Raw genomic sequence first — 27,747 nt, forward strand, 5'->3', positions numbered from 1 at the left:
GCCTCTAATTACAAAAAACATGTTGGTTAGCCATAACCTTTAACCGATACTTGACTCGGTTCGTAGTGCCAGAAAAGTGTTACTAACTTGTTATTATCTATTCACAAATGACCTCTCGATGTAATGTAAGTGATGTGCCTGGCACTCACGGCTTTAGGAAACTAACAGTTTAGATAGCTACCTCATACTGAATCATTTCTTAAAGTTAAATTCTTCATAAATGATACTGACATAATTTTCATGCTTTCAACCATAGCACTTTGTGATATAGTAATCTCGAAGCAGCAAAATTTCTTTAGTAAAACTTAACATCAATTTTTATAGATATTATGTGAAGACACAGCACCACGCTGCGTTTAAACTCTAAACAATAAAAATTTGCTTAGAGTTTTTTATATTTAATATTTGAATTATTAAACATGGTGTTATGACATTTTCTACTGACATTTAACCAATTATAAAAATTGCAGTGTAATTTTATTATCCATTAATTACATCCCTATTTGACAGTTACCCAACCAAAACATTGCCATGTGGTAGTCACATGGTTTTCCACATGGCAATGTTATTGTTGATATTTGGCCGAAGGATACATAGTCACCTAGAGTCAGGGGGGAGCCGATTTAGGGGCTGGGAATAACGGTACTTGGCCGCCCGGACCAGCAGTCTCTTGCCCATGCTCGAGGAACGCGGCCTACGCTTGCCTGGTAAGCTCGCTATCGCAAAGGCGCGTTGTTTACCACAATCTTTCTACGTATTCTGTACAAACTGTAAGTAGGCTCTAATGTTTGATGATAACATCATTACTTTATAATGTAGAACCTATTGCGAAACCCATCAAACGTAAATAAGTGAAATCAAAAGTACGGTGTAAATACTTCAGTTACAGATAATACTTTGAGCTCTTTTTTTTTTTTTTACTGAATTGTGACATAGTATGGTATGCAAATAGCTGTTCTTCAAGTTAAAATTTTCTAAGATGCCCGGATGTGCAGTGCAAAATTGTAGAAACTATAAAGACAAGACAGGCGCAGCTATAAGTTATTTTAGATTTCCAAAACACGATGACTTATTAAAGAAGTGGATTTTTTTGTGTGGTAGGAAGGATAAATTTGACCACAAAACAGCACGACTTTGTTCCGAACACTTTACCGATGAAGATTATCAAAGAGACTTGCGAGCCGAATTAATGGGCGAGAAAAGGCGGAGGTTGCTTAAACATAATGCAGTCCCAAACATTAATTTGCCAAACAACAAAAAAGCAGTTGATTCCACGAGGAGCGATAGACTTCAGTCTAGAACCGTTAAACGAAAGCTTGTTGACGAGTTGAACACATCTAAATCAAAACAGCTGCGGTCTATTGTCGATGTATCTGTATCACAGGAAATACTACTTAACAGTTCTCATTGTGAAAACTCTCAAATTGAAAGCTCCAATACAAACACTGAGGCAACTTGCCATCATGATTTTACACAAAATATACATTTACAAAAACAAATACATTTACTACAATTGCGGATTCTCTCTCTGGAAAAACAAATTGAAAGTAGAAAAGAAGGGGAGAAAAAATTACAAAAGCAAAATGAGCTTCTGAAATCTCAGTTACTGTCACTGAAAATTGTTCATAGGCAGTGCAAGAGGTCTGTTAGGGATGAACTAAAAAAGATTTTAGAAAATATTTTTACCCCCAAGCAAATAGAACGGCTTTTAAATAAAAGTAAAAGACAAGTGTGGTGGGAAGATGGGGATATAGCTGCAGCAATAACTTTACGTTCAATTTCCCGCAAAGCTTACCTCTACTTGAGGAAAAAAAGTCGGTATTCCTTTACCTGGTTTATCAACTCTCCGGAAATGGACAAGGAACGTGAAATGCTCTCCAGGTATTCTTGAAGAAGTCTTGACTGTTTTGCATGCAAAATCAGGATCAATGATGCTTACTGAACGGCTTACAGTATTATCTTTTGATGAAATGAAAGTAGATGGAAGATACTGTTATGACCAAACAGCAGACCAAATTTTATGTCCTAGCAAAAATGCACAAGTTATAATGGCCAGAGGTCTGGCTTCTAAATGGAAGCAGCCAGTTTTTTATGATTTTGATGTCAAAATTACTCAAGATTTGCTTACTAAAGATATTAATAAACTGGAAGAAAGGGGTTTTATTGTGGTTGCAATAGTGAGTGATATGGGAGGCAGTAACCTAGGCCTCTGGAAAAGTTTAAACATATCACCGGAAAATGTTTCCTTTCCAAACCCTTCGGACGGAAAAAGAAACGTATGGGTTTTCGCCGAAATTCTTCATCTCATTAAGCTACTGAGAAATAACTTCCTTGATTTTGGAATACGGCTAGGTAATAGAACAGTAATCCTCAAACAGCACATAAATGACATAATAGAAGACAAGGAATGGAAGTTGTATCCTAAACTGACAGAGTTGCTTTTAACTGTCAAAGGAAGTACAAGGCAGAAAGTTAAATATGCGGTACAACTTTTTTCACACCATACCGCTAGACGTCTTCTGGAAAACTACAAAGATCACCCAGAAATCGGAAATTTTTTCGAAACTGTTGACAAATTCTTTGATATTTTGAACTCCAGATTTGTCAGAGATTCGAAAAAACCGTGGCACAGTGCATTTGGTCTAAATATTGACAACCAGCTTAACATACTACAAGAAATGGAACATCAAATATCAAGTTTAAGAATATTGCAACACAAAGGCCTCATGCCATTTCAGAAAGGAATTTTGGTAACAATAAATTCGCTTCGTGAATTACGCAATTTTTTGAACGCAAAGTATTCACTGAAATTAATTCTCACGTCTCGTCTGAATCAAGATGTTTTGGAAAGTTTTTTTTCGCGGATTAGGAGTGCTGGACACGCAAATCAAAATCCGACACCTGCAGACTTTAAGTATTGTCTACGTTTGCTGCTTTTAGGATGTGAACTACCTCTGCCAGCTGGTGCTTGTGTCACTGATGAAAGTTTGGCTGACAAACCGTATTTGACAAGCCAAATGTTTATTTCATTAAACACTGCGAAAGAAGAAAGTGCCCAAATCCCGACCCCAACACTTCAATCTTCCGACAAGTCCTTTTCTGATATGACAACAGAGGAAAGTGAGGCACTGCGATACGTTGCTGGCTACTTGGCCCATGGCACCAATGACGGAAATCTTATCGCAGATTCGGCTGTAAACGAAGGTATGTCAAACTTTTGAAAATACCGGTACTTGCTGTTTTATTATCAAGGTGTGAGTGTCCTTTTATTCAACACGAGAGAGGGCTTAATGCAAATGTTATAAATGTTATACACAAACAGTAGCTGATATTGTAAATTATTGGTTCTGGTCATATTGTTGTAAATGGATTCATTGGTTTTTACATACAACTATTTTGTGAAGCAAAAAAATGGTTTTTATAGTTATTGTGTAAACAATAATTATTTTAAATTGTGTTAGTACGGTAATTAGCTAACATCTAACTGTTTATAATGTCTCAAAATATTATGACAGCATCAAAGAAATATTGGGTACTGTTAATGTTAAAAACAATTATTTCCCTCACAATTATAGAAATAAAAGACCACGGCCTTGAACATATTGCTATATAAAATTTATGTTAATTTATAAATGTGCTTTGTTTATGCAAATGGATGGATAGAAAAAATTAGCAGAGGCGGTTTGACGATTCCATCCCAGGCATTCGTAAATGCAGTGAAATCAGCGGAAGAAGTGTTTACGAGTCTTCACGGTAAAGGAATAAACTCTCACCCAAGAATTATACGAGCATTTTTTAATAATTTGGTGACGAAGTTTCCTGAAATAAACTCTAACGTTTTAATGAAGCTTGCAAGAACTAGGACATTTTTTCGACTAAGGCATTTGAATAGAAGAGCAGAACAAGACAGCAATGCAAAAAGGGAGCAGAGAAAAAAGAAGCAGTTCACCCAATAACTTACGTAAGTAATAATAATTGACTTCCTAAACGTGTATGCACATACACACACCAACACACACACACATATATATTTCTTATACGTATGTTCTATGTAAACCACTGTTTAACAATTGTTTTCTGGTCGTACGCCAGGTTGTGGAAGAACACAATCATCTTTTTCGGTCTGCGCCTGAGAAGGTTGCAGTCATTACATGCAGGTCCAATAAATTCGCCGGTGAAGTGATTATGATCACGAACTTTCTTTGCGACCCCTCCAAACTTTCCTCCACAGTAGCAACACACACTTGCTTTCAGAAAAGCAGTGTTCTGTGCATTTGTGAGCGGAGTCATAGGAACAGACGTAGAAAAAATTTTCTGTACATCATGCCCAATCTCCACAATGCAAGAAATGAACTTATCCTCTGCGTCACAACCGCGATACAATTCAGGCTCTGATGGAAGTGCTGAAGTGAGGTGTGCTGGAATGACGGAGTTATCTGCTTTCACATAAATGCAGTAGCTGTACGCTTTATGTTTTTGGTACTGCAGCGTGTATGCTTCATCAGGATTCGGGTGACACGTATGAATTTTCTCCAGAATAGCTTCAAAGTCGCAATATACCACGATGGGCATCTTATCACTGTGATGGAAGTTTTTGAACTTCAGAACAGGTGGCTGGCCGTTTTCATCGGTGGATGGCATCTCCATCCTAACAGCAGCATGCTGTTAGCAGAGCTCACGGTGTTTTGCCAAGCACTGAAGACCAGTGAGCCCGCTAACGCTATCCCGATCATCATAATGCTTGAAGCATCTTTTGCAAACTTGAATAGCATCATGTGTAGTGAGTTAAGACCGAACCAGGGCAGAAAAATTTTTAATGTAGGTGAAATGGGACGAATTGTCATTGACTAAGAGCAGAAGGTCGAAATGATGTTCTTTTTCTTCAGGAGCGACTCGTGCAGGTACAACATTCAGATTCTCGTCGATGCTGTAGATGTTGATGGAGACTCCGGGGTTCTGTTTTTCAAACAGCGGTATTTGCCTGATTAGAGTAGGAAACTCTATGTTGTTGAAATTGAATTTATTTTCCAAGTCATGGTAACGCTGGTTGACACGTTCTGGGTGCTCGCCTTCAACGTACTTCACAAGAATTGACCACTTGAAGCACATGTGATCATCCAGGTTTTGTGGATTTATCACCGCATATTTGTCTTTGATGGAAGTAGGCAGTTCGATGTAGGAGCTGGCACGGAGTGGATCAAGCTTGTTGATTCTCAACTGTAGTCGCTTAACGGCTGACAAAGTATAACCGGACCCCTTACCCATGTAGTCTTCCTCCTCCTTGCAGATCTTGGAGATGGATTCAGTTACCGCTTCCTCCACCTCGTGAACTGCGTAGAGGGGGACATTCATGGTTTTGAATGCTCTCTTGTCTGCTGACATCCGTAGGTTATTATTTTGTTCTTGATGGAGTTGAGATATCCGCATATATCCTTGGCAGAACTTGACATGTTTTCTGCCACGTACGTCTTCAAGTTGCCCTTGAAACCTACTTCGGCGGAGATGAAGCTGTGGGCATTGGCCAAACCCATGCCGGTCACCACCTTTGTTCGGCTGGTCGAAGGCTTGGGCGTAACTGCAGGCTTAATTGCTGCCATCCTCTGCTTTTTGGTTGGAGGCGGAGCAGGCCCCTTGCATACCTTAATGTGGTTGCGAAGAGTGTCAGACCTGGCGAACTCTTTAGCACAGTTGTTGCAGGAATGTGCTATGCGGTTAGGATTAAGTCCACAAGCCGACTCCTCATGTAGTCTGGCGACATCAGCACGGGCGAAGGCCTTGTAGCAGAAGCTACACCGCATGCCTGATGTCGTGGCGATAGCACCGGTACATGATGCAAGGTGCTGCTGCATCTTGTCGCTGCGTGCGACCATCTTCCCACACAGGTGGCACTGCTGGTAGTCACGATGCAGGTTCTCGCCACACTGACGTTCATGTCGGTAGCGGTTGTTGCCTGCCGTGACGGAGGCAGAGCAGAAACGGCATTTCGACAATCGGTAGTCTGGTCTCAACGTACGGAACAAGCGAAGGAAGCTCGACGTACGGAGAACTATAACAAAAAAATAAAGAAAACAATGTAGCTAGATGTTACATGAAAACAAACATAACCTCAAAACTCTAGCCTAAAGCTTTCTAACCTAAACTGATAGTGATATTACTAAATAAAAAAGTTGCAAACATAACCTCAAAACTCTAGCCCTTAAGCTTTATAACCTAAACTGATAGCAATGTAACTAAATAAAAACAGTTGCAAACATAACCTCAAAACTCTATTCCTCAAGCTTACTAACCTAAACTGTTGCAATGTTACTAAATAAAAAGTTACAAACATAACCTCAAAGCTACTCCTTCATGTACAATCCTAAAAATGGTAGAATATTTAAAGTACTGATAAAAGTTATAGCTGAAAAAGTATTCAATGTTAACTAAACATGTTCAAAACTACTCTAATGCACAACCTAAAATTGCTAGAATATTTAAAGTACTGTTGAAAGTTTAAGCTAAACAATTCCTGGTTACCCGCACATAAGTGTACAGAGAAAAAACTAGCTAGCTACAAAAAAAGATGAGAAACATATCGAAACATGTAGCATACCTCAGAAAACGGTGAAGTGGAGCTGTAGAAGGCGATGTGGCGTTAGCGGTAGGAATCGTGGTAGCAGCGAAACTCACACACAAACTAACTCACTCAAACTCTAAAAACACACTGAAGCTCCGACAGCTAATCCTGTCCTTTTATAGCCTCGGAACTCCTTTTTTTTAGAAAAACCAATAGGAACAAAGTATTTCTACCGAACCTACCAATAGGAACAAAGTATTTCTACCGAACCTACCAATAGGAATGTAGTACATGGAAGTACCATTGTCTTCGGAAAAACCCAGCATGACTCATACCCTACCACTCGCGAGTCGGGTAAAACCACTAATGATCTAGGTGATTAGAGATTAGGTCGCGAGGCACTGCCTGCATCGTGACGCTGAGGAGGGCCGAACAATATACTTAACCGTGAATGTCGTAGCAGGTCCATTAGTCCGCGACTTTGTGGCGTCATGAGGTGCTCAGGAATGTCTAAGCCTGCCATAAACAGCTTGTCAACAGTCCAAGCACTCGAGCTGCAGTCATGACGCACTTGTTACAAAAGGTCTGCGACTTCGTGGAGTCAAGCTGCGTTCGAGGAACATACAGCTAAATACTCATTATAGATATGTAAGGAAATAAATAAAAAATAAATCGGGTATGTTTAATACATTTATTAAAAGTAAGAACACATTACAAAACTAAAACATTAAAAATTTATTCTACATTTATTATCTCCGACATACTTTTTAAAATCTTTTGCATTTCATTACGTACAATCCGTTGAACATCCACAGTATGCAAGATCGCTGGTTCGAAGAAAGTACTTGTAGTTTTCAAATTGTTTTTAGCAGGCTTGCGAGGATTTTTTTCTTTCTGGTACACTTTTCGCACGTTGGAAATTTGTTCTTTCGTGGTTTGAATACCAATTTCACTCGTAGTAATACAGTTTGTTGCAGGATTGTAGAATTGTATAGAAGCACATTCAGGCGAATGAAGAGGTAGTCTTTCGTGATTCTTGGCGAACTCAATTACTTGATCGATAGAACTCGGTAGTACAGTTTTTTCCCTCATGTAAAACACAGGGCACTGTCCGTAAATTTGACAGCTAACAATATTTTGACAATGTTCGTATGAATTCAAGTCATCGGAAACTATAGTATGAAATAGTCCGTCACATGTTTCCGTATAGCTTTTTAAATCACCGCCATTCCAGTAAGAATAGCTTACCTGGGATAAAGCTTGTTTCACACTGACGTACGGATTAGCAGGATGAAACGTCTGCATGCTGAGGCTTCCAAACTCGTACTGATCAGTTTTTTTAAATATACTACTGATCAGTTTTAACATATAACCGGTTAAAACCTGTCTGTATGACTCAGCGTTTAAAAATATATGCAAACAGTCGGCGAATGCATTCACAGAAACCATGATAGTGGTGATGACAGTTACAATCACAATTAATTTCTGTAGAACTTGTTTCTGTATTATGTACATTACTTAAAGAATTAATATTAAAAACAGGGCATTTTGAAGAATCACACATTTTAGTTTCGAATATTTTTATTACCAATTTCTCTCCATGTAAATAACCAACATGACAGTCATCATTACACTGTTCAGAGAACAAAACATATCTGTCCGAACTATAAGTAACAGTTTTATATCCCTTTAATAAAGTAACATATTTTGCGTCCTCGCTGTAGCGTAACATTTTACAGACTGAGACATTATTCGTTAACACACATTATTTAATCATGTTCGTGAAGTTTCTTGCACCAGCTACGACTGTGTGGTGTTGAAGGCATGTCTTCATTTTGTCCGAAATTCGCGTAACACTCGGTGCACGGCAGACAATCCACTATGTCCTGATCATTTTTCAGGTTGGCAGGTAAGTATTTGAATACCCACTTTATTTGATTGACTGCATACACCAGCAAAAATTCTTTAGGTAAGTAGGGTAGTTCTTCTGTCTTATCAAGTTCAGTGAGCACACCACACTTTCCAAAGGCTAAAATAGCACACATTGTTTTTTCATGACTCATTTTTGCATCAGATTAGCCCGACACATCCATGGAACTGCAGGAACTGGTGTCGTCATCCTCATCACTGGAGACAGCCCAGCTCGGCTTATCGGCCAACCATTCGTCCAAAGCTTTTGAGTTACACTCTGCACACTGCAACCTCCTTTTACGTCGCTGGCATTCATGTAATTTATCTGCATACTTCACAACAAGGTATGCAAGTGGCGGGCAGCAAAACTCGCTTTGTAGGTCGATAATATTAACACTATTTACAGTACCTCTGCAAATTTTCTGCAACCACAACTTCTGCTGATAGTCGGCGACGTATATTGTTCCAGTCAGTAGCTCTTTAATGGTACTACCGATCTTGTGGAATGGAAGTTCGCCGTGATGCCATTGAAGCCCATGTTGAGTGCAGGCTAGTCGAATGTTGGTTTTCTTACATCGCTGATGTAGGTAATTCCAGTCGTATGGTGGCTTGAATGTTTTTACTATTGTTACTTTGTCTTTACCAGTAAATGCAAGTTCTTTAACAACGAACCCTTTTTGTGAGTTTAATCCTTGCACGTTACACGTCATTCTGATACTGACTCATCTGCTCTGAATTCACTCCTTATATAGCTTCGGGGACATTTTTTTTGCTCCCATTTCCACATAAGCCATGTATTCATCTGCGAGCTTGTTTCGACTGGACCATAGTATTCTTTTCGAAGTTGCGCAAGCGAAGGACAGTCATACTCCTTCTGAATATCTATTACATTAATTTCCGGTTTACAATACTTTTTTAACAGACGTTTTTGTTCGATTCCCGACACATACACATCACCAAATAATATCTAATTAACAAACTTTTCAATTTCTTTATGTGAAATATTACCATCACCCCACCTGAGACCATGTAAATTTTTCGTTAACCATTTATTTGTAGACTTTGATTTTTTGTCCAAGTCGTTCCATGCAAATGGAGGTTTGAATACATAAGCAATTGATTTTCCGTCGTTGTAAGTTACACTAAGTTCTTTCACTACAGTATCAAACTGGGACCGGAAGGCTTGAATGTTACAGTACATGTTAGCTCGAAGGCTAAGACACGACTGACATGATTACATTAATATCTTAACCATTTTGTCCCTAGAATTGTAAGTTGCTAAGTGGTCATGGATTATGAGAGCGTACGCTTGAGCGTACGCTTTTGTGTCTTTTGGCATATTTTCAGAGGCTGTAATTTCAATCCTACAGTCGATTATATTTGAGTTAATGCGATCGTCTTGTGCCGAAACATCAAAAACCAGAAGAGGTGCCATGGCCTTATATTTTTCCGCGTCGAGTGTAGCAGAGCTTGCCGACCAAAATAGGCTTGTTGGAATCTCGAATACATTTGTTACGCCATTAGGAACAAACCACTATTAAAATTAGCATTTAAATCCAAGTACAGATATGCCTTGTGCCATTGTGCACTTGTTGTGTGGGCATGCGCCCATTATTGCTTATATATGTTGTTTAATTAAATGCAAACTGGGAGGCTACCTTTTTTATTTAAATCGCTTTGCTATACCTAATTGTTTTTAACTTTTGATTATTTGAAGTATAATGAAATTATTATTATCTTAAGTATCAATTTGTAAGAAATAATTGTTTTTGTATAAAAATCTTTTTTTTGTTAAAATATATTTATGTCTTTGTTAAGCTTTGTGGATTTAAAAGAAAAACATATGGACTTCAAAAGACTTTAAACATCATAAATTAATTTTTACTTTTCTTTATATTAATATTGTGGTTAAGATTAATTATTGAGTTATTGCACGTAAGTGCAGGAAAGTGTAACATTTTAAGTTTCTCATCTCTACGTAGTGTCATATCTATGGTCATCTTCCTATTGAAAAGGAAAAGGTAGTACTTTCCTTTCTGTTTTTGTCAGCCATGATGTAGACTTCAAAATTTTTGTGCTCATCAAGTATCCATCGACATCCATCTCGAAAGTTATGTATTTACTACCGCATAAGGTGAGTTTTACCGCCTTTTCCCCGGGAATCATTGTTTTATAATTATTTATGGGATAGTTTTATTTTTTTGTTGTTAAAAACTTGTTTAGCGGTCCGGGTGTTGGCGACCTCTCGCTGCCCCATGCCTGAGGCGTGATCCATAAGCTTCGCCCATAACATCTGGGCACCCCAGGGCTTGTCCCGTGGTTCTACGGCGATGGGAGCCGCCAACAAAAATCCCAGGAAAGTTTTCGACGACTAAATCCTAAGCATGCAGCATGGGTAGTTAACCTGTTTCGGCCACGCGTATCTTCTTGCAATTTCATCGACTATTTCATCAAACTACCCCTTTGGCATCGTAATCAACATTTAATTCATGAGCAATATTTTAATACTTTCTGTATCTTAAATTTACGTTAATTATTTTGAAAATGTAACTAAGTAATAATTATTTTGAAGATGTAACTAAGTAATAATTTTTTTTTGGGGGCCCCATTTTTGTTTTGACTGTACGAATACTCAACTAATACTCTTTTGTTATCTTATTTAAATAAATATGTTTTGTTATGGCTGACCCAATATCAGTGTGTATTTTATGTTGCAATTACCTAACCTTTTATTTAATTTCTTATTTATATAAATTCTTAACAGGTTATCAACTTTTGTTCGGTAGTTTTCCCAGTCGGCATATTTCCTCTTTCTCACTTTTGAATACAACAAAGCAATACTATTCAACCTAAGATCCCGGGGTCTTCCGTCGTGATTTACCTTGGTGAGGTTTAGCAAACCGAAACAAGAGTGAATTACCGGCAGAAAGATGGTAGCAGAGCTGGTGGTTGTTTTGGTGTTTTGTTTTGTTGTGTATTTTTCTTGTTATAGATTAATCGTAATTTTTTTTGAGTAAATTAATGAATTTTAAGTTTTTATAGTTTTAACTTTTAAATAATTTCTAATCTATCATCTTGAAGTACTATTTTAACTATTTAATTTAATGGTAATTATTGTTTGATAATCTTTTTTATGGCAATCTATTTTTTTTACTTTAAAGTGTTTTCCTTATAAGGTACATTATGAAGTTAGTATTGTCTAAGAGATTTCTTTGATTTCTTATTTTGCTCTCGGTTTTAATCTTGAGGTTTTAATTTTCAGTTTCTAAGGTGTTTTGTCTTCAGTGACATATAATCTGCAAGAGATCTAAACTTTGTTTTAAAGTATGCATCTTTCTTAATATAAGCAAATTATCTATTTACAGTTTCTGGCTATATTTGAATCAGTGTGGTTGTCAGTCCTGTTGTTTACACCAGTTGTGTTGCCTTTATCATGTAGTTTACAGGTTATTTTGGGTAGGTTATTAAGTATTCCTTTTAAGTATAATTTGTAGCCTTCAGTTTAAGTGTGCATTGTATAAGAGCTGCAGCCTAACTTTGTGTCCTACTGTTGGCATTGTTTTGTTATTTGGGTCCTTGACTCAGTTGATCGTGGACTGATCACCCACGTGTCCTAGTCTTTGAGACCCTCGTAACTTTTGTACTCGAGTCATAAGTAAATAAAAAACCATGGTACTAGTTTTTAAGTTGTTGCAACATTATTTTTTTAATATTATTTCTGGGGAACAAGTTTGGTTTAGGGTTTTCTTAGTTTGAATTTTTATGTTCAAGTAATCATGTGGTTATTAGTTGGTATTTGGGGTATGTATTTTCGTACAAGTTATTTTGTTATCATCTTCATGTTTTGTTTTATGAGTTTTTCGTGTCTTTCATTACACGTAATTTAAGGTTTGGTGTAACAACTAGATTAATTTCAACACTGATTTTTTTTGTTTAATTATGTAAGATTGAGGTTATGTTTGGTAATTGTTGTCGTTAATTTGTCGCAGGTTGTTTTAGAGTTTTAAAATTTTATTACTTTTCACCTATGAAATTGTCTTAGTGGTTTTAATTTTTAATTTCACTATTTGCATATGTTTTAGTAATATAATTCTATATGAAATTTCAATTTTATAAGATTGCAGGTTTTGTTCGTGAGAGAACTCTTTAAACATTATTTCTCGTTTTCATAATATTTCAATGTTTCTGATTTTTTTTTGCAGATTGCCATATGTTGAAAAGTCTGTGGTTTCTTCAGTAATATTTAATTGATATGATGTTTGTTTACTTTTCGTGTTATCACCATTTGGGGCACGTTTTTCATAACCTAACAATGATAGGTATATTTTCTTGTCTTGTTGCCATCGTTTGATAAGTTCTTTTTTTTTAGCAGGTGGTTTTAATCATTTTAATATTTTTTTTGCACATGTTGTGTTGTAGGTCATCTTGGGTATGTATTTTATCTAATTTATTTTCAGAGACATTTTGCCGTTTTCCTAATAAGTTCATTTAATGTGTGTTCTAGTGCTTTTCATTGCACGATTTAATTATTGAGGTTATGGTAACCTAAATTTTATTAATATTATGGTATTGTCTTATAAGTATTTAATTTCCAGTAAACTTATCTTTGAATCAAGTATTTGAGTAACATTTTTAAGTTGTGTTGGATCATCATTTAAATTTTTTTTCTTGAGCCTATTAATGTTTCTCTTCATTTAAATGTCGTTATTTTGCTTTGTTTTGTTTTAATTATTTTGTTTCAGTGAGATGCAGTAAAAGGTCAGTGGTTTTCTTGTTAGAATTTTGTCGTTTCTCTTTTGAATCTTTTCTTTAAGCACTATTATAAAGGTTTTATAGTTTTTAATGCATTGTATGTATGCAATTTTGTACTGTGGGAGTAAGTGACTTCCAGACGATATTTGGGTTGTGTTTTAAATTGTGTTGTTGACTTTGGTCAAGTTTAGCCAGTGAGCAAACTTTTTATTTTAGGCAGGTCCTCTGAGCCAGAGCCATGAGCCAGTGCCAAGTCCTGTTGAGAAGTGTTTAGGCTTCACCAGCACTTTTCATTTTTGCAGGCCTCAGTCTTTTTTTTTTTTTATCAAACCATATATCTGCCATGGAAGATCTATTCACTCATTTTAATAATAGTTTCATTTTAGATTAATAATGTTTTGTGATTTTATTTGTTTTAAATAATAAGTAATTTTTTTGAGTGCTAACCTTGATTTATTGCTTTTCTATTTTGTTTGTCTTGCTAGTGTCATCTTTTAAAATAACATTTTAGTATTTGGGTTTTGTTTTTTTGTCTTGTCATCCAAAACATATACTTTTTGAAATTTCTGTCTTGTAGGTTATGTGTGTGTTAGTTCATGTGGGTATGTGGTGTGTAATGTGTTTTACACAGCTTTCCACACGACACAGCTATTGCACATGTTTTCCACACATTACACAGTGTAGTTTTATCCACCTAATCAGTCTTCAATTTCTTGCAGGTTTGTTTTGTTTTAAACTTAGATACTGTTCTTGTTTTTGATTTGTGTACTAGAGTTGTTCCTGTATGACATCTCTCCGGTGGGGTGTCTGCTGCATGGAGTTTGCTAGGGTGGTTGCGGCTTCGGCTCGGTGTTGCTGCGACTCACCGTTTCAGCCATCTCTGGTGAATTTCGTGTAGTGGAGTTCTGCTTGGTGAGACTGTCGTATAGTGGCACATTCTTCATTGTAAGGTATGGTTTCTACTTTGATTTATTTTCATAACATTTTCTTCGATTAATTGCAGGCAGTTAGTTTTATTCACTTCCCTTTTGCTGAATCTTAACTTAGTGATGTTAAATTTTGTGTTAGTGGTCAAGCTTGCTTTTGCAGGTGCTAAATTATTTCTTGAGTGTCTAAGGTATGGGACTTAGTCATTCACCTTTGGACGACCGTTTTCTTATTTTTCTTTCAATTTTGTGTTGTCGTTGAATAAGCATTTTTGATTTTTTGTTTTCTTTTTTTGTGGCTCATATTTCTTTCGTATTTGATCAGTATTGTCAATGTAAGTTTTGTTAAACTTTGGTGAGGTATTCTTCTATTTGAATTTTTTTTAAATTTTATCATGATGTGTTGTTTGAGCGGTATCTTAAGATCAGGATTTTAGTGACCAGGATTTATGCAGGGGTAGAGAATCCCCAATTTTGTTAATATGGAGGAGGTAGAAGCCCCCCCATTAAGCTGAATAAGTAGGGGTAAGGAGTCCCCACTATTCTGAATAAGCTGACGGGCATTTTATATGAGGTATGGTCCTCTTTTGTTGTAGTATGTACTGGCGGTCCTGAGTATTTGTACCACCCTTCTGTCCTGCTTGTTTCTTCGATTACACATTCATTTTCTTCGTCCTTTTCGTATTTTGATCTTCGTCTTCGTTTTTCTTTAGCTTTGAGATTTGTCTCTCGTAGGTATGTGATCATCCTACGTTTAGCTAATTTAAGTTGATTCCGAGACAGAGATTTTTTGTTTAGCTCACTTGTGTGAGTATTTAAGTATTTTTAATGTGAAGGGGTGCGTAGTACCCATTCTGATGTAGATGTGTATATTCCTCATGGTGCATTGTCTGTTGTTTCATCTCTGTTTTCTTGAGACTAGCAGAATATTGATCCTGTGATTCTCCAATAGGAACAGTACTTTTACTCATACTTTTTGCAAAACAAAATCAAGGTCTACCATAATCTGGTTGACAAAAACATATTCGTGGTTATTCGTTTCCACCACTAACTCAGTCATTACCACTTGTTCGTCATTCATTGTGATTTCATTGGTTCTTTCTTTAAGATGTTTGGTTCGGTAAGTCAAACTTATCTTTACCTACCATACAACTCCCAAAGGTTAATTGTAACATTAGCTACTTAATGTTTTCAAACATTGCTAATCCATTTCTTAATATGTCTATTATTCAGGTTATTAACAACCTAGTCGTACCACCATTCTGTCCTGTTCTGTTCATCTACACACATATTTATTAAATAATATTTTGATCTATTGATATCTCTCGTATATTGATGTTTTGCATTCTCGTGTATTTAAGTTTTATAGATTGCCATATAAAAATAAATTTTTTTTAAGAGAGTGGTGTGCTTTGAGGGGGGAGTGTGTGCCGTTGTGCACTTGTTGTGTGGGCATGCGCCCATTATTGCTTATATATGTTGTTTAATTAAATGCAAACTGGGAGGCTACCTTTTTTATTTAAATCGCTTTGCTATACCTAATTGTTTTTAACTTTTGATTATTTGAAGTATAATGAAATTATTATTATCTTAAGTATCAATTTATAAGAAATAATTGTTTTTGTATAAAAATCTTTTTTTTGTTAAAATATATTTATGTCTTTGTTAAGCTTTGTGGATTTAAAAGAAAAACATATGGACTTCAAAAGACTTTAAACATCATAAATTAATTTTTACTTTTCTTTATATTAATATTGTGGTTAAGATTAATTATTGAGTTATTGCACTTAAGTGCAGGAAAGTGTAACGTTTTAAGTTTCTCATCTCTACGTATTGTCATATCTATGGTCATCTTCCTATTGAAAAGGAAAAGGTAGTACTTTCCTTTCTGTTTTTGTCAGCCATGATGTAGACTTCAAAATTTTTGTGCTCATCAAGTATCCATCGACATCCATGTCGAAAGTTGTGTATTTACTACCGCATAAGGTGAGTTTTACCGCCTTTTCCCCGGGAATCATTGTTTTATAATTATTTATGGGATAGTTTTATTTTTTTGTTGTTAAAAACTTGTTTAGCGGTCCGGGTGTTGGCGACCTCTCGCTGCCCCATGCCTGAGGCGTGATCCATAAGCTTCGCCCATAACATCTGGGCACCCCAGGGCTTGTCCCGTGGTTCTACGGCGATGGGAGCCGCCAACAAAAATCCCAGGAAAGTTTTCGACGACTAAATCCTAAGCATGCAGCATGGGTAGTTAACCTGTTTCGGCCACGCGTATCTTCTTGCAATTTCATCGACTATTTCATCAAACTACCCCTTTGGCATCGTAATCAACATTTAATTCATGAGCAATATTTTAATACTTTCTGTATCTTAAATTTACGTTAATTATTTTGAAGATGTAACTAAGTAATAATTATTTTGAAGATGTAACTAAGTAATAATTATTTTTTTTTGGGGGCCCCATTTTTGTTTTGACTGTACGAATACTCAACTAATACTCTTTTGTTATCTTATTTAAATAAATATGTTTTGTTATGGCTGACCCAATATCAGTGTGTATTTTATGTTGCAATTACCTAACCTTTTATTAAATTTCTTATTTATATAAATTCTTAACAGGTTAACAACTTTTGTTCGGTAGTTTTCCCAGTCGGCATATTTCCTCTTTCTCACTTTTGAATACAACAAAGCAATACTATTCAACCTAAGATCCCGGGGTCTTCCGTCGTGATTTACCTTGGTGAGGTTTAGCAAACCGAAACAAGAGTGAATTACCGGCACAGCTTGAGAATTGAGAAATACTTTAACATTTTTTATATTAACTTGGTCGAAAATAGACTTATCGGCTGTTATCGTGTTTTGTCTTTCTTTCTGAAAACCTAATATAATAAATTGAAACCTCTCCGATCCCAATGTAAATTTTACGTTCCAATTTATGCTATGTGACCGAGGTAAACTAGGATAGCTTTCCAACGTCCATGATCTAAAAGAAAGTTCGATATCTTTACCTTTTTCTATAAACTTAAGCAGTCTTAATCGTTCTTGTGTTTTAACCTCAATGTGCGGTACCATCCACTTGATTGTTAATAAAGATAAAATCATATTTTCAGGATTTTCTTCAGATGCTAGTACGCTATTATTCCATGTGTTTGCAAGAGAAAATACTAGTTCTTGTTTTGAGTTGATTATTATATGTTTGTAGTCGTCTGCGAATCCTAGGATCGTAGCTAGCGGTACGCAAATTTCAAATTTCCCACCTTCATATACAGATACTTTAAAATTTTCTTCGTTACCCCACCCCGCCATCTTTGCTACAGGTAATTCGTTTCTCGTAAGATTTAAATAATTTTTTATTGTACATGTAATTCCTGGATCTCTAACAGAGTCCAATTCGATTCCATTTAAGTTATAAGATATTCTAGAAAATAAGTGCAAAACACCATTTCGAATAATCCACGTAGTTGTTGGGTGTTGACCATTATTCTTTAAAAGCACGCCTCTTATTCGTATGAAAGACTGGCTCGGAAGAGTATACACATCTTCGTTCTGAATAGTTATAATAACTTCGGAAGATTGTAAGTACGGACCTGAAATATAAGGAGAGTAGCTATGTACTTCCGACTTTGTGATTGAATCATCAAAGCTAACTCCCTCATTAAGATTGAAGATTTCCGACTCCATACTTTCTTACTTTATATCCTAGAATGTGTAGAAAAGCCTGATTAGTAGTTGTTGACCTTCTTTCGCAAACTAACTTTTTTTTTAGTTATGCGCCTGCTTTTATACATTCTGTTAAAATTAATTCCCATCTTTCTTCAAGTGCAGTCTCAAAGTAATTTCTTCTCCTCTAAAATTAACTACCTTTCCGTGTTGATCTACAAGTTGAACTGTTATTTCACTAACTAATTTTACTATTACAGGAATGCAGATTACGGGTTTTGGTATTTCAATCAAACGAAAGCCTGGAGGAACATTTATTCCAAACTCATGTATTATTGTAGATGGTTTACCATTTAAAAATGAAGATCCTACTAAATTACAATTTACACGAACTACATTTATCAGTAAAATATTTATCGACTTAACAGACTCATGAACTTTCCCTGCTTCATATACTCTAGGCTCGAAACCGAATAGTGATCCTATGCTACTGTCACCTTTAAAATCTATATCGCAACTGCTAACTAAAATTCTTTTCATGGTATTTATATTCCCCGTAAGAATTATTGTTTCATCCGGTTGTAAAATATTCTTTAAGTAATCTTCAATATCGCTAATTTCGTAACATCCAACAGGTATTTTTACCTCTTTGAAATAATCTTCGCTAAGGTGTTTGTATCTGAAAACATTATTCCCTTCATCAACATTAGCTATAGAATTAAAAGTTTGTAAATCCGTCAGCGCAACTGACCAGTTTCCCTGCAATTGTATTGGAGGGAAAAAAAATAGAAGTTAATTCGCTGCTAGCACCTGACAATATTGTTGTAATACTCATGTTTACAACAAACTGGCTAATAAATTTACATGCATCTGTTTATATACTTTTTTTACGTAAAGGTTTTACCTGTAAAGTTTTCAAAGTATCACAGATCGCTAGGAAAGAAAGTATTTGCAAGCAAACTGCGGTTGCAGAAAGTCGTTAGTGAGATCGTTAAATGTTCCAAACCTCCTGGCGTGTCACAGCTCGTCGGGGAACGGGTGCGTATTTCGTGCGGGAGCGCGTCATTAGTCAAACTGTTTCCTGAAATGTTACGTCGGTACTGAGGAATGTGTGTTCGAACAGATGTCATTACTCGCGCGGGCGTTTCACGGCAGGTTTAGTGGTGGTATACTGGTGTCTGTCTGCGACTGGTACTAGAAATGTTTTCACGAATATTTCGCTAGAAATATTAAACATAGTTTTCTACAATTTTCAGAGTTAAAGTTTTGTTCTCTATTGTAATTGTATGATATTTTTGCACCGTTTAAATAAATTACGATTTCTCTTGGAGGCTTTAAATCTCCGAAACTATCAAAGTAAATAGCTGTTTTACCGCGTTTCACATATGCTGTCCAGTGAGTACCACTGTTACTGTTACTATCTAAATTAACAATTGAAGATTCGTTAACTTTAGGTTTTTCTGGCATTCCATCTCTCATAAAAACTCCTCTAAAGTTCTTTATTTTTAGTTTATGAGCATATTTTATTAATTCTGTGTTTGATAATGCTAGAGTTGGTATTGGTTTATAACTTCTTGTTTTTCCGATGTTTTTTCTTTATTTTTCCACCTCCTTTTGCATATGGACGAAGAAACATTCCCTTTCCGTTTTTTGAACTTGCTAGTGCCTCCATCTTCTCGTTGTGCCGTCTGGCTTCTTCCAAGTTTTTTTTTATTGGTCTTTGCCGAGTTAATTGCTCTAACTACACCGCTGCCCGCACCGACCAATCCTGCTAGTGCGGCAATAGCAGGTAGAAGTGGTAAGAATCCACCCTTCTTGACTCGTTTCTTAATAGTTTTCTTGACTTTACGTTTTTTCTTAAGCCCCATACCTAATTTCACTTTTGAATTCATGATTTTTGAAACGGCAAATGAAGCTAGCTTTTCACCTAGTTTAGTACCCCCCGCCTTGTACAAATTCTCTGCTGCCTGCGATAGGATTTTGTCGGCCTCGTGTCAGTCTTTCAGATCTGTGCTTTTGCTATAAGCTACGTCGTGGTTTTTACAAAAATTATCAAGTTTGTTTATACCTTTATCTCCCCGCCTAAGTCTCTTAGCTAATTTCGTGCCCGGACCACAGTAGTTATAACCTGGAATGTGTAATTCGAATGGTAATTTATTTATCAAACTATTTACTAATCTCCCACCGAGCTTAGACTTACTCTCATAAGTCATTGAAGCTTACTGAGGGAAACATATAAATACAGCTCCTTATATAGCTAAGTACCTCAGTTGTAAACTGAACTTTGAAGTAGTTACATCGACTGTGTCAGAATGTTTTACTTGTGTAAATACTGTGGTAAAGGTTTCAGTTTAAAACATAATGCTTCTCAGCATGAAGAAAACAAATGTTTAAAGACTTATTCCTACCGCTTTTTTCGCTGTCTTAAATGTCCTCGAGAATTCAAGAGAGTTAGTAACTTGCGAAAACATAGTATTACTTGTAGTATGGATAGGGAAAATATTTCAAACATAAATGAACATATTTCAAACAAAACTCAGCCTATTTCAAACATAGATATGCATATTTCAGACAAAACTCAGCTTATTTCAAACATAAATGAATATATTTCAAACACCGATCACGTAATAACTAATAGTTTAGGTTGTGGTATGAAAATTATAAAACCTGATTTAACTTTACCTGTGAAAATATCAGAAGTTGACCACGGAAGCTTACTACCTAATACTGTAAGATGTATCATTGCAGGGCCATCAGGGTGTGGGAAAATGTGTGTGCTCATGAGCTTGCTCGAGCATCCGAATGGTTTACGATTTGAAAACATATACATTTACTCGAAATCCTTACAACAGCCTAAATATGTACGACTTGAATACATACTAAAATGTATTGATGGTATGGGGTACTATCCCTATAGTGATAATGATGCAGTCATACCTCCAGAAGAAGCTAAACATAATTCTACAATTATTTTTGATTACGTCGCTAACGAAAAACAGGGTAATATTCAAAGATATTTTTCGATGGGTCGACACTCATACATGGATTGTATATACTTATGTCAAACATACTCGAGAATACCGTAACATCTTGTACGTGATAATGCAAATGTCATTATTTTATTCAAAATGGATGACCTCAATCTTAAACATGTGTACGAAGATCACATTTCGAGCGATATGACATTTAACGAGTTTAAACAAATGTGTTCTGTGTGTTGGAACGATAGGTTCGGTTTCATCTCGATTTTTAAAGATTTTCCGCTATATAATGGACGTTTCAGAAGGCAGTTGGATCAGTATATCGTTAGAGATGACTGACTCCATAAGTAAGTTTGGGCATAGTGCCTTGAAACTTACGCGTGAAAAATCAATATTACAGAAATGTGTGATGGGAACTTGTCAGTAAATGGTAAAATTTTACGTAATTTAGGACAGCCTGCACTTTCTACAGATGCTAGCACAAAGCAGAATGTGCAGGAAATAAACTCACAAACATTGCAAACTCTGAAACTAGTTGTGGACTCTGTAAGTGAAAAACAAAATGAAAATTTTGAGCGTTTATTTACTAACATAAAAAACGCGTTTGATGAAATTCTTAACAGCAAACTAGCAATTGTGTTGGATGATGTGAATGAGAAAATTTTGGCTCTGAGTCATGATGATGAGTTATTTAGGCATTGTGAACACATACGCGAATCTTTACTAAAACAAAGTGAGGGAATTAAACTGGTAGTTGAAAAAAGTTTTACTAATTTACATAAACAGTTCCTGACCGAAACGAATGCTCGTATGGATAGATTAGAAGAACATATAGTTATTAAACCTTTACAAGATCCTAAAACTTTACCGCAAAAGGGGAGAAAGCCGGTTTCATAAAGGTATATAAATACGTGATGATGGAGTTAACCGTCATTTTATTAACATGTCTGAAACAGCGAAAGAGCTGCATGACATAATCAAAAGTACAGTACACTCCCTATTTAACGCGGTTGTCGGGGGACATAACTTTTACCCGCGTTGTTGCATAACCGCGATGTTTCGATGTGACCAAGGTCAAAAGGCATAAAACACCGCCTGTGTTCTAATAGGTCGGCAAGCACGCACAGTATAGACGGCCCGCCGTTGTGCGGACTTTGCATCCGCAGTTTTCACTAAACGCGGGTGAAAAAATAAAAATAATAAATTTTAAAGATAAATATTAAATGTTGAATTGTTTTTATTTTTCCGCATGCCGCGCACAGTTTGTCGCACGGCCTACGAGCGCGCCACACGCCGCCATACACACGTGCGGCACACAAGCTGCTGCCAGTCTCGTGGTGTCAGCCACAGTATCTGCTTTGTCAGTGTCCGTAACAAAGTAAGTGCAGTGTGTGCGGTTACACACGATTCTGTGGTCGAAGTCTTCTAAAAAGAAAGGCCGTAGTGATACTTCAAACCGAATATGAATCGCAAAGTACAGAGTTTGATTAACAAAATAAAAATTCTATATTTACTTACAGATAGCTTGTCTTTTGCAGAAGTAGGCCGCAGATACAGGAAAAAAACTATTCTAGCATTCGTACAATAAAAAATAAAGAATCGTCTATCGTGTCAAGTCGTTAAACTTTATTATCCATGCTTACAGTAAATTATAAATGGTCACGTGTGGGAAACAAAAATTGCGCCAATTTAATTTTAGCGCAATCAGTGACGCCGTATTAAAAACCGTGTTAAACTATGTCTTTAATTATTTCACCAAACACTGTGTCGAGTTGCTGAGTGTGTGTTTCTCGGATCGGCAAGTGTTATATTCCCCAGCCTCTGGTTAAAGGTCGGGAGACCGCTACACATGAACATTTCCGGGAATTGTTTACTACCTCACGGCAAAAGTGGTACAGTATGGTTCACGTAAGTATTGGACCACTGGGAATTCCTGGGCAAAGATTAAAAATACGCTAGCTGATTTACTTTACCATTTAATGTTAAAACATTATACCAAAGTAAAAAGATGAACGTGTATAATACAATGAATTACCCAATAATATAACGTCTGTAGGTTTAAGTTGTAACAAAACATTTATATACAGATGTACCAATTATGATTCTGGAGTGGAATTTTAAACACCGGACTACCTGATTTTGCCTTGTACGCAGGGACGCTGCTCAGTCAAGTGACTCATGCTCTGCCTGTGTGCTGCGTGAACACATTCCCTCCCCCACTCCATGTTTCTGCCCGCTCTAATCTCTACCTCTCTCCATATTCTCGGCTCGCCTCTCCCTACCCAGCGCTTGCCGACAACCAAGCCTATCCAACATCAATCCCCAGCCGAGTCACGCTGGATAATGTCGCTGGACGGTGGGCTTTATCAGGTCCCCTGTCCGATGCTTCATTTGTGAGATAAAGCGACATTAAGAACTAGTCTTTCAGAAAATATCACTGGGCTGGATTGGACCATAATTTGAAAACACTACAAGATAGAGGAATAATGTACGGAGATATCTTGTTTAGAATTTCACTGCGGACATTTTCTACGCCTAGGCTTTTTTCTGCCCGATGCTTAGTTTGTTAGTTACAACGCAAAATTATCCTAATCGGCTATCAACCATTTATTCCATTATTATTCATTTCTGACTGGGGGACATGGTTTGACCCGCGATATACCCGATTCCGCGATCAATCGGGGCGCGATATACCGGGAGTTTACTGTATTCGTGATAAATACTTACTCGCGAAGAAGGAAAAGTTAGGGTGTGATATTGTTAATGAAAGAATATTCAAACCAATTACTTCACGACTAGATAATTTAAAACATGAAAATGTTTCTCCTACACTTGTTAAAACTGAAAATGTTTCTTCTGAAGCGAAAGAAAAGAAACCTGCTAAATCTTACCGTAGAAAGCGACGTATCATACATGTAAACGAAGAAGATGTACCAATTTCATATTTACTACAGCATAAAAAATTACGTTCCTCAGAAGTTGAGCCAGAAACTATTGCTTCTACTTACTTGTCTTCATGCTCGTCACACAAAGGAGATCCTATTTATGGCATTTTTAAACGTAGCAAAAAGTGGTACATGGGTAAATTGGAAGTACGTTTTTTACCTGGTAATGTCATACAAGTAGGTGGATTTACCACGGTTGGGACACCTGGACTCTATAATTTGCTGTTTCTTAGAGATCCTCAGCGATATACAAATACAGATTTAGAACAATATAAGCTAGTGTTAAAAACTACAAGCGCTCATTACAAAAACAACTGTTCGAAAACTAACTTGTTAAAAGATGAGCATCATATAAAGTATGAAATTATATCTAAACTGTTCCCTGAAGTAGGTGTTTCAACAGGATCCGGTTTAGTTAGTAAATTATTTGATAATAAAAGACTGTCATACATATTTTGGAATAATCCTAATGAACTTGTAGATCGGCTTCATTTGCTGCTTGCTTCTAAAGAAGCAGTGAATACTTCGCATCAAAACGAAATAATATCCATACTTGAAGAATTACAGGAAGACGGATACATCTCGAAATGAGTCGTCGAGCTATCGCAAAAGAATTACATAAGCCGGCGCGACGTACTTTTCCTAGACGAAGTGTTCTGACATTAGGGCTTTTAGACTTATTTCAAGCGGATTTGGTTGAAATGATTCCTTATTCTAAAGTGAATGGTGGGTACAAGTATCTGCTTACTGTTATAGACGTCTATTCTAAACGGGCGTGGGCAGAGCCTGTTAAGAGTAAAAACTCGAATGATGCAATGTTAGCCATGGAACATGTTTTTAAATTAAGTTCAACACCTAAGAACTTACAGACTGATAACGGAAAAGAATTCTATAATAGTAAATTCCAGGCTCTTATGAAAAAACATCCAATAAACCATTATTCCACATTCACCGAGATAAAAGCAGGGGTTGTAGAACGTTTCAATCGTACTTTAAAGGAAGCCATGTGGAGGGAGTTCACAGCAAAAGGAAGTTATAAGTGGATTGATATGTTACCGGCATTATTAAATGACTATAACAACAGAAAACATCGAACAATCGGTATGACCCCGGCTGATGTAAAAGATGATTCACTCCTTAAAACTGTTTATTCTAACATAAATAAACTAGAGGTAAAAAAACCTAAAGCACAAATTGGAGAATTTGTACGCATTTCAAAATATAAACATACTTTTGAAAAAGCATATACACCTAACTGGTCTACAGAAATATTCAGTGTTGTTAAAATACGTAATAACCGTCCGAGATGTTACTACTTGGAAGATTTACGAGGTTCAGCGATACGTGGTGGATTCTACGAGGAAGAAATTCAACCTACCAAGTACCCGAATGATTATTTGGTAGAGAAAGTGTTGAGACGAAAATATGACAGGCTGTTTGTAAAGTGGTTAGGATTTGATAAATCTGAAAACGGTTGGATAAAAAATACTGATATTTTAATGTAATGTGATGTAAATAATTTATGTTTGATAAATGAAAGTTGTAAATAAATAACTTTGTTTTATTTATTTCCGTACTGTTATACACTTTTTCTTTAGCGTCGGAGCACTTGTGGGTGGTACTTAGGAGGCTAGGATCGTGTGGTGACAGGTCCGGGCTATTAGGGTCGGGGAGGTTAGGGGTGTAGGGGGTAGGTACGTCAGAGGCTGTACGTCACGGGGGAGCGCGTGCTTGGACAGGGCTGTCAAGGAGGGTGGGGAAGGGATAACATAAATACCGTAGACGGCTGGAAGCACGCTTCAGTTTGCTGCAGGATACTGATATGTCTTTTCACAGTAGTGATTTTGAGCACAGCTGGGGGAGTGTGGAGGAGGGTGAAATAATCACCATTTATAGTGACGGGGAGGAAGACTACGGCACCATAAGCGAGGAGACCTATCTCCACAATTGGGCTGCCATCGAGCAGTGCCGACGTCAAGGTCGCCGCTGGACACGGGAGGATCCGTGGGGGCAGACTCCTGAGCGGGAGCTCTCGTCGACGCGGACGGCTCGACTGGTTTTTGGACCACCACCACCCCTCATCCCGATTGTTGTTGTCGGTCGGCAGACCACTACAGAGGGGTCTGGGGTGTGTGAACCACCGCCACCACCCCTCACCCCGATTGCTGTCGGGCAGCAGCCTCCTCCTACAGAGGAGACAACACCGTCGGCTACACCCCACCTGGATGGGAGACTGACACCGTTGATGGAGATTGCCAGTCGCCGCCCGCCGCCAACATCAGCGGTGTCAACACCACCACCTACATCACCGCCGCCAACTCCAAGTTCTGCTGGAACTCCTACCACACTGTCGCAGTGTGGGTGGGGCACACCTTCGGAGAGTGACTGCAGGCAAGTGAGCGTGTGTGGGTGTGCCGGGCTGGGCGAGAGACTAGCCCTGATGGAAGAGGGCCTCAACGCCCGGTACGACAGTCTAGAAAACATACTAGGTAACCTGAGCGTGGAGGTACGACTCCTCAATATATTTTTGCGTGAGCGATTTGGAGGAAAATAAGTGTCTGATGTAAATATTTTTGAGATGTGTTTTTGTGTTAAATAAATTCTTTTCATTTATTTTTTTCTTTGAATTTATGTTTCAAGGTAACTGGTTATTGTTTCCAAAGTATTAACATGCGAGAGTTAGTGAAATCATGTACGCAAACATTAATATATCTGCTTCCATGCAGCTTTTAAAACACGAGTACGCAAACATGGTCTTGTTTTGAAAAGTGAAATGATATTATACGCAGACATTAAAAATATCTGCTTCCATGCAGCTTTTAAACACGAGTACGCAAACATGGACTTGGTTTGAAAAGTGAAATGATATTATACGCAGACATTAAAAATATCTGCTTACATGCAGCTTTTAAACACAAGTACGCAAACATGGACTTGGTTTGAAAAGTGAAATGATATTATACGCAGACATTAAAAATATCTGCTTCCATGCAGCTTTTAAACACGAGTACGCAAACGTGAGAAGAGATTATTACTTGTGAGTTAGGACTCTGAAAAATTTCTGGTCAGCTAAGATTGAGTAATAAATGTTTTTTTAAATTATCATCACTTTAACTAGCGCATCCACAATGATAGTATTGATAACATATATTTTAGTCAAAACCTATAAGTGATAAGACTTTAAGAAAAAATGGTGGTTACAACAACAAAATGACTGGATTTTTGTGGATTTTGGTCTATAAGGTTCATAATAAGGATGGTAGAGAATTGTAACTCAACCTTACATACACTAACATACTTTAGAAACCTACACCTGATGATGACATCCATCAGATGAAATCAAGATGGCAGTCTCCACTAAATAAGATGGCTGCCTCCAGCAGACAACGATGGTATATATTTTTTTCCTGATTTTCTAAGTTAATAATTATGATTTTCCAAGATGGTGGATGTAACGAAAAATTGTAACAGGAATGAGTGGGGCATTCGATGCATAGGTTTTAAATTAAAATTTTAATAAATATATTTTTTAGTTTTATTTTTAAAATTTTTATTATTTAATTGTTTAAAATTTTAATTTTTTTTTTCATTAAAATCGGATAATTAATAAAGATTTTCAAGATGGCGGACGAAACTCTAAATGGTGGAATGTTCTAGAAAACAAAATGGCCACCAGACTTGATGTAGTCCAAGATGGCCGCCGGAAGTGACGTAATCCAAGATGGCCGCTGCGGATCCCCCGATTACCCACCACCCACCAGAGTCCCCATATGAACCAAATACACCTACTACCTAGAAAATAGATCCCAGCTTGAAGCAGGGCTTCCTAAAAGTATGAACTTACCGTGCGCTGGCTATACCTCAAGTCTGACGTCCTGATCCTGTGCGACGTATTTGAAAACTTCCGCACACTTTTCCTTTCTACATATGGCCTGGACTGTGGGCACTTCATCAGCGCCCCCGGATTCTCGTTCGATGCTATGCTGAAGTACACTAAGATGCAGCTCGAACTTCTT

At 37.0% G+C, this 27,747-nt stretch overlaps 1 protein-coding gene and 1 long non-coding RNA gene across 2 annotated transcripts in view; one reads left to right on the plus strand and one right to left on the minus strand.

Moving 5' to 3' along the window:
* The window catches only part of LOC134536648 (uncharacterized), a 166,270-nt gene that overhangs the window by 25,085 nt on the left and 113,438 nt on the right, over nucleotides 1-27,747 (plus strand). The window lies entirely within an intron of this gene.
* Nucleotides 6,348-26,490, minus strand: LOC134536638 (uncharacterized). Its single transcript, XM_063376440.1, has 2 exons — nucleotides 6,827-26,490; nucleotides 6,348-6,794 (listed from the first exon to the last, which is right to left on the minus strand). The coding sequence occupies exon 1, from the start codon at nucleotides 17,824-17,826 to the stop codon at nucleotides 16,678-16,680; it is 1,149 nt and encodes a 382-aa protein (XP_063232510.1). The 5' UTR covers nucleotides 17,827-26,490; the 3' UTR covers nucleotides 6,348-6,794; nucleotides 6,827-16,677.

The sequence above is a fragment of the Bacillus rossius genome, chromosome 11 (genome assembly GCF_032445375.1).
Source record: "Bacillus rossius redtenbacheri isolate Brsri chromosome 11, Brsri_v3, whole genome shotgun sequence".
Taxonomy (NCBI): domain Eukaryota; kingdom Metazoa; phylum Arthropoda; class Insecta; order Phasmatodea; family Bacillidae; genus Bacillus; species Bacillus rossius.

What these genes read in the sequence shown, in the direction of transcription:
- LOC134536638 (XM_063376440.1), bottom strand. Translation starts at nt 17,826, where the DNA reads ATGGAGTCGGAAATCTTCAATCTTAATGAGGGAGTTAGCTTTGATGAT.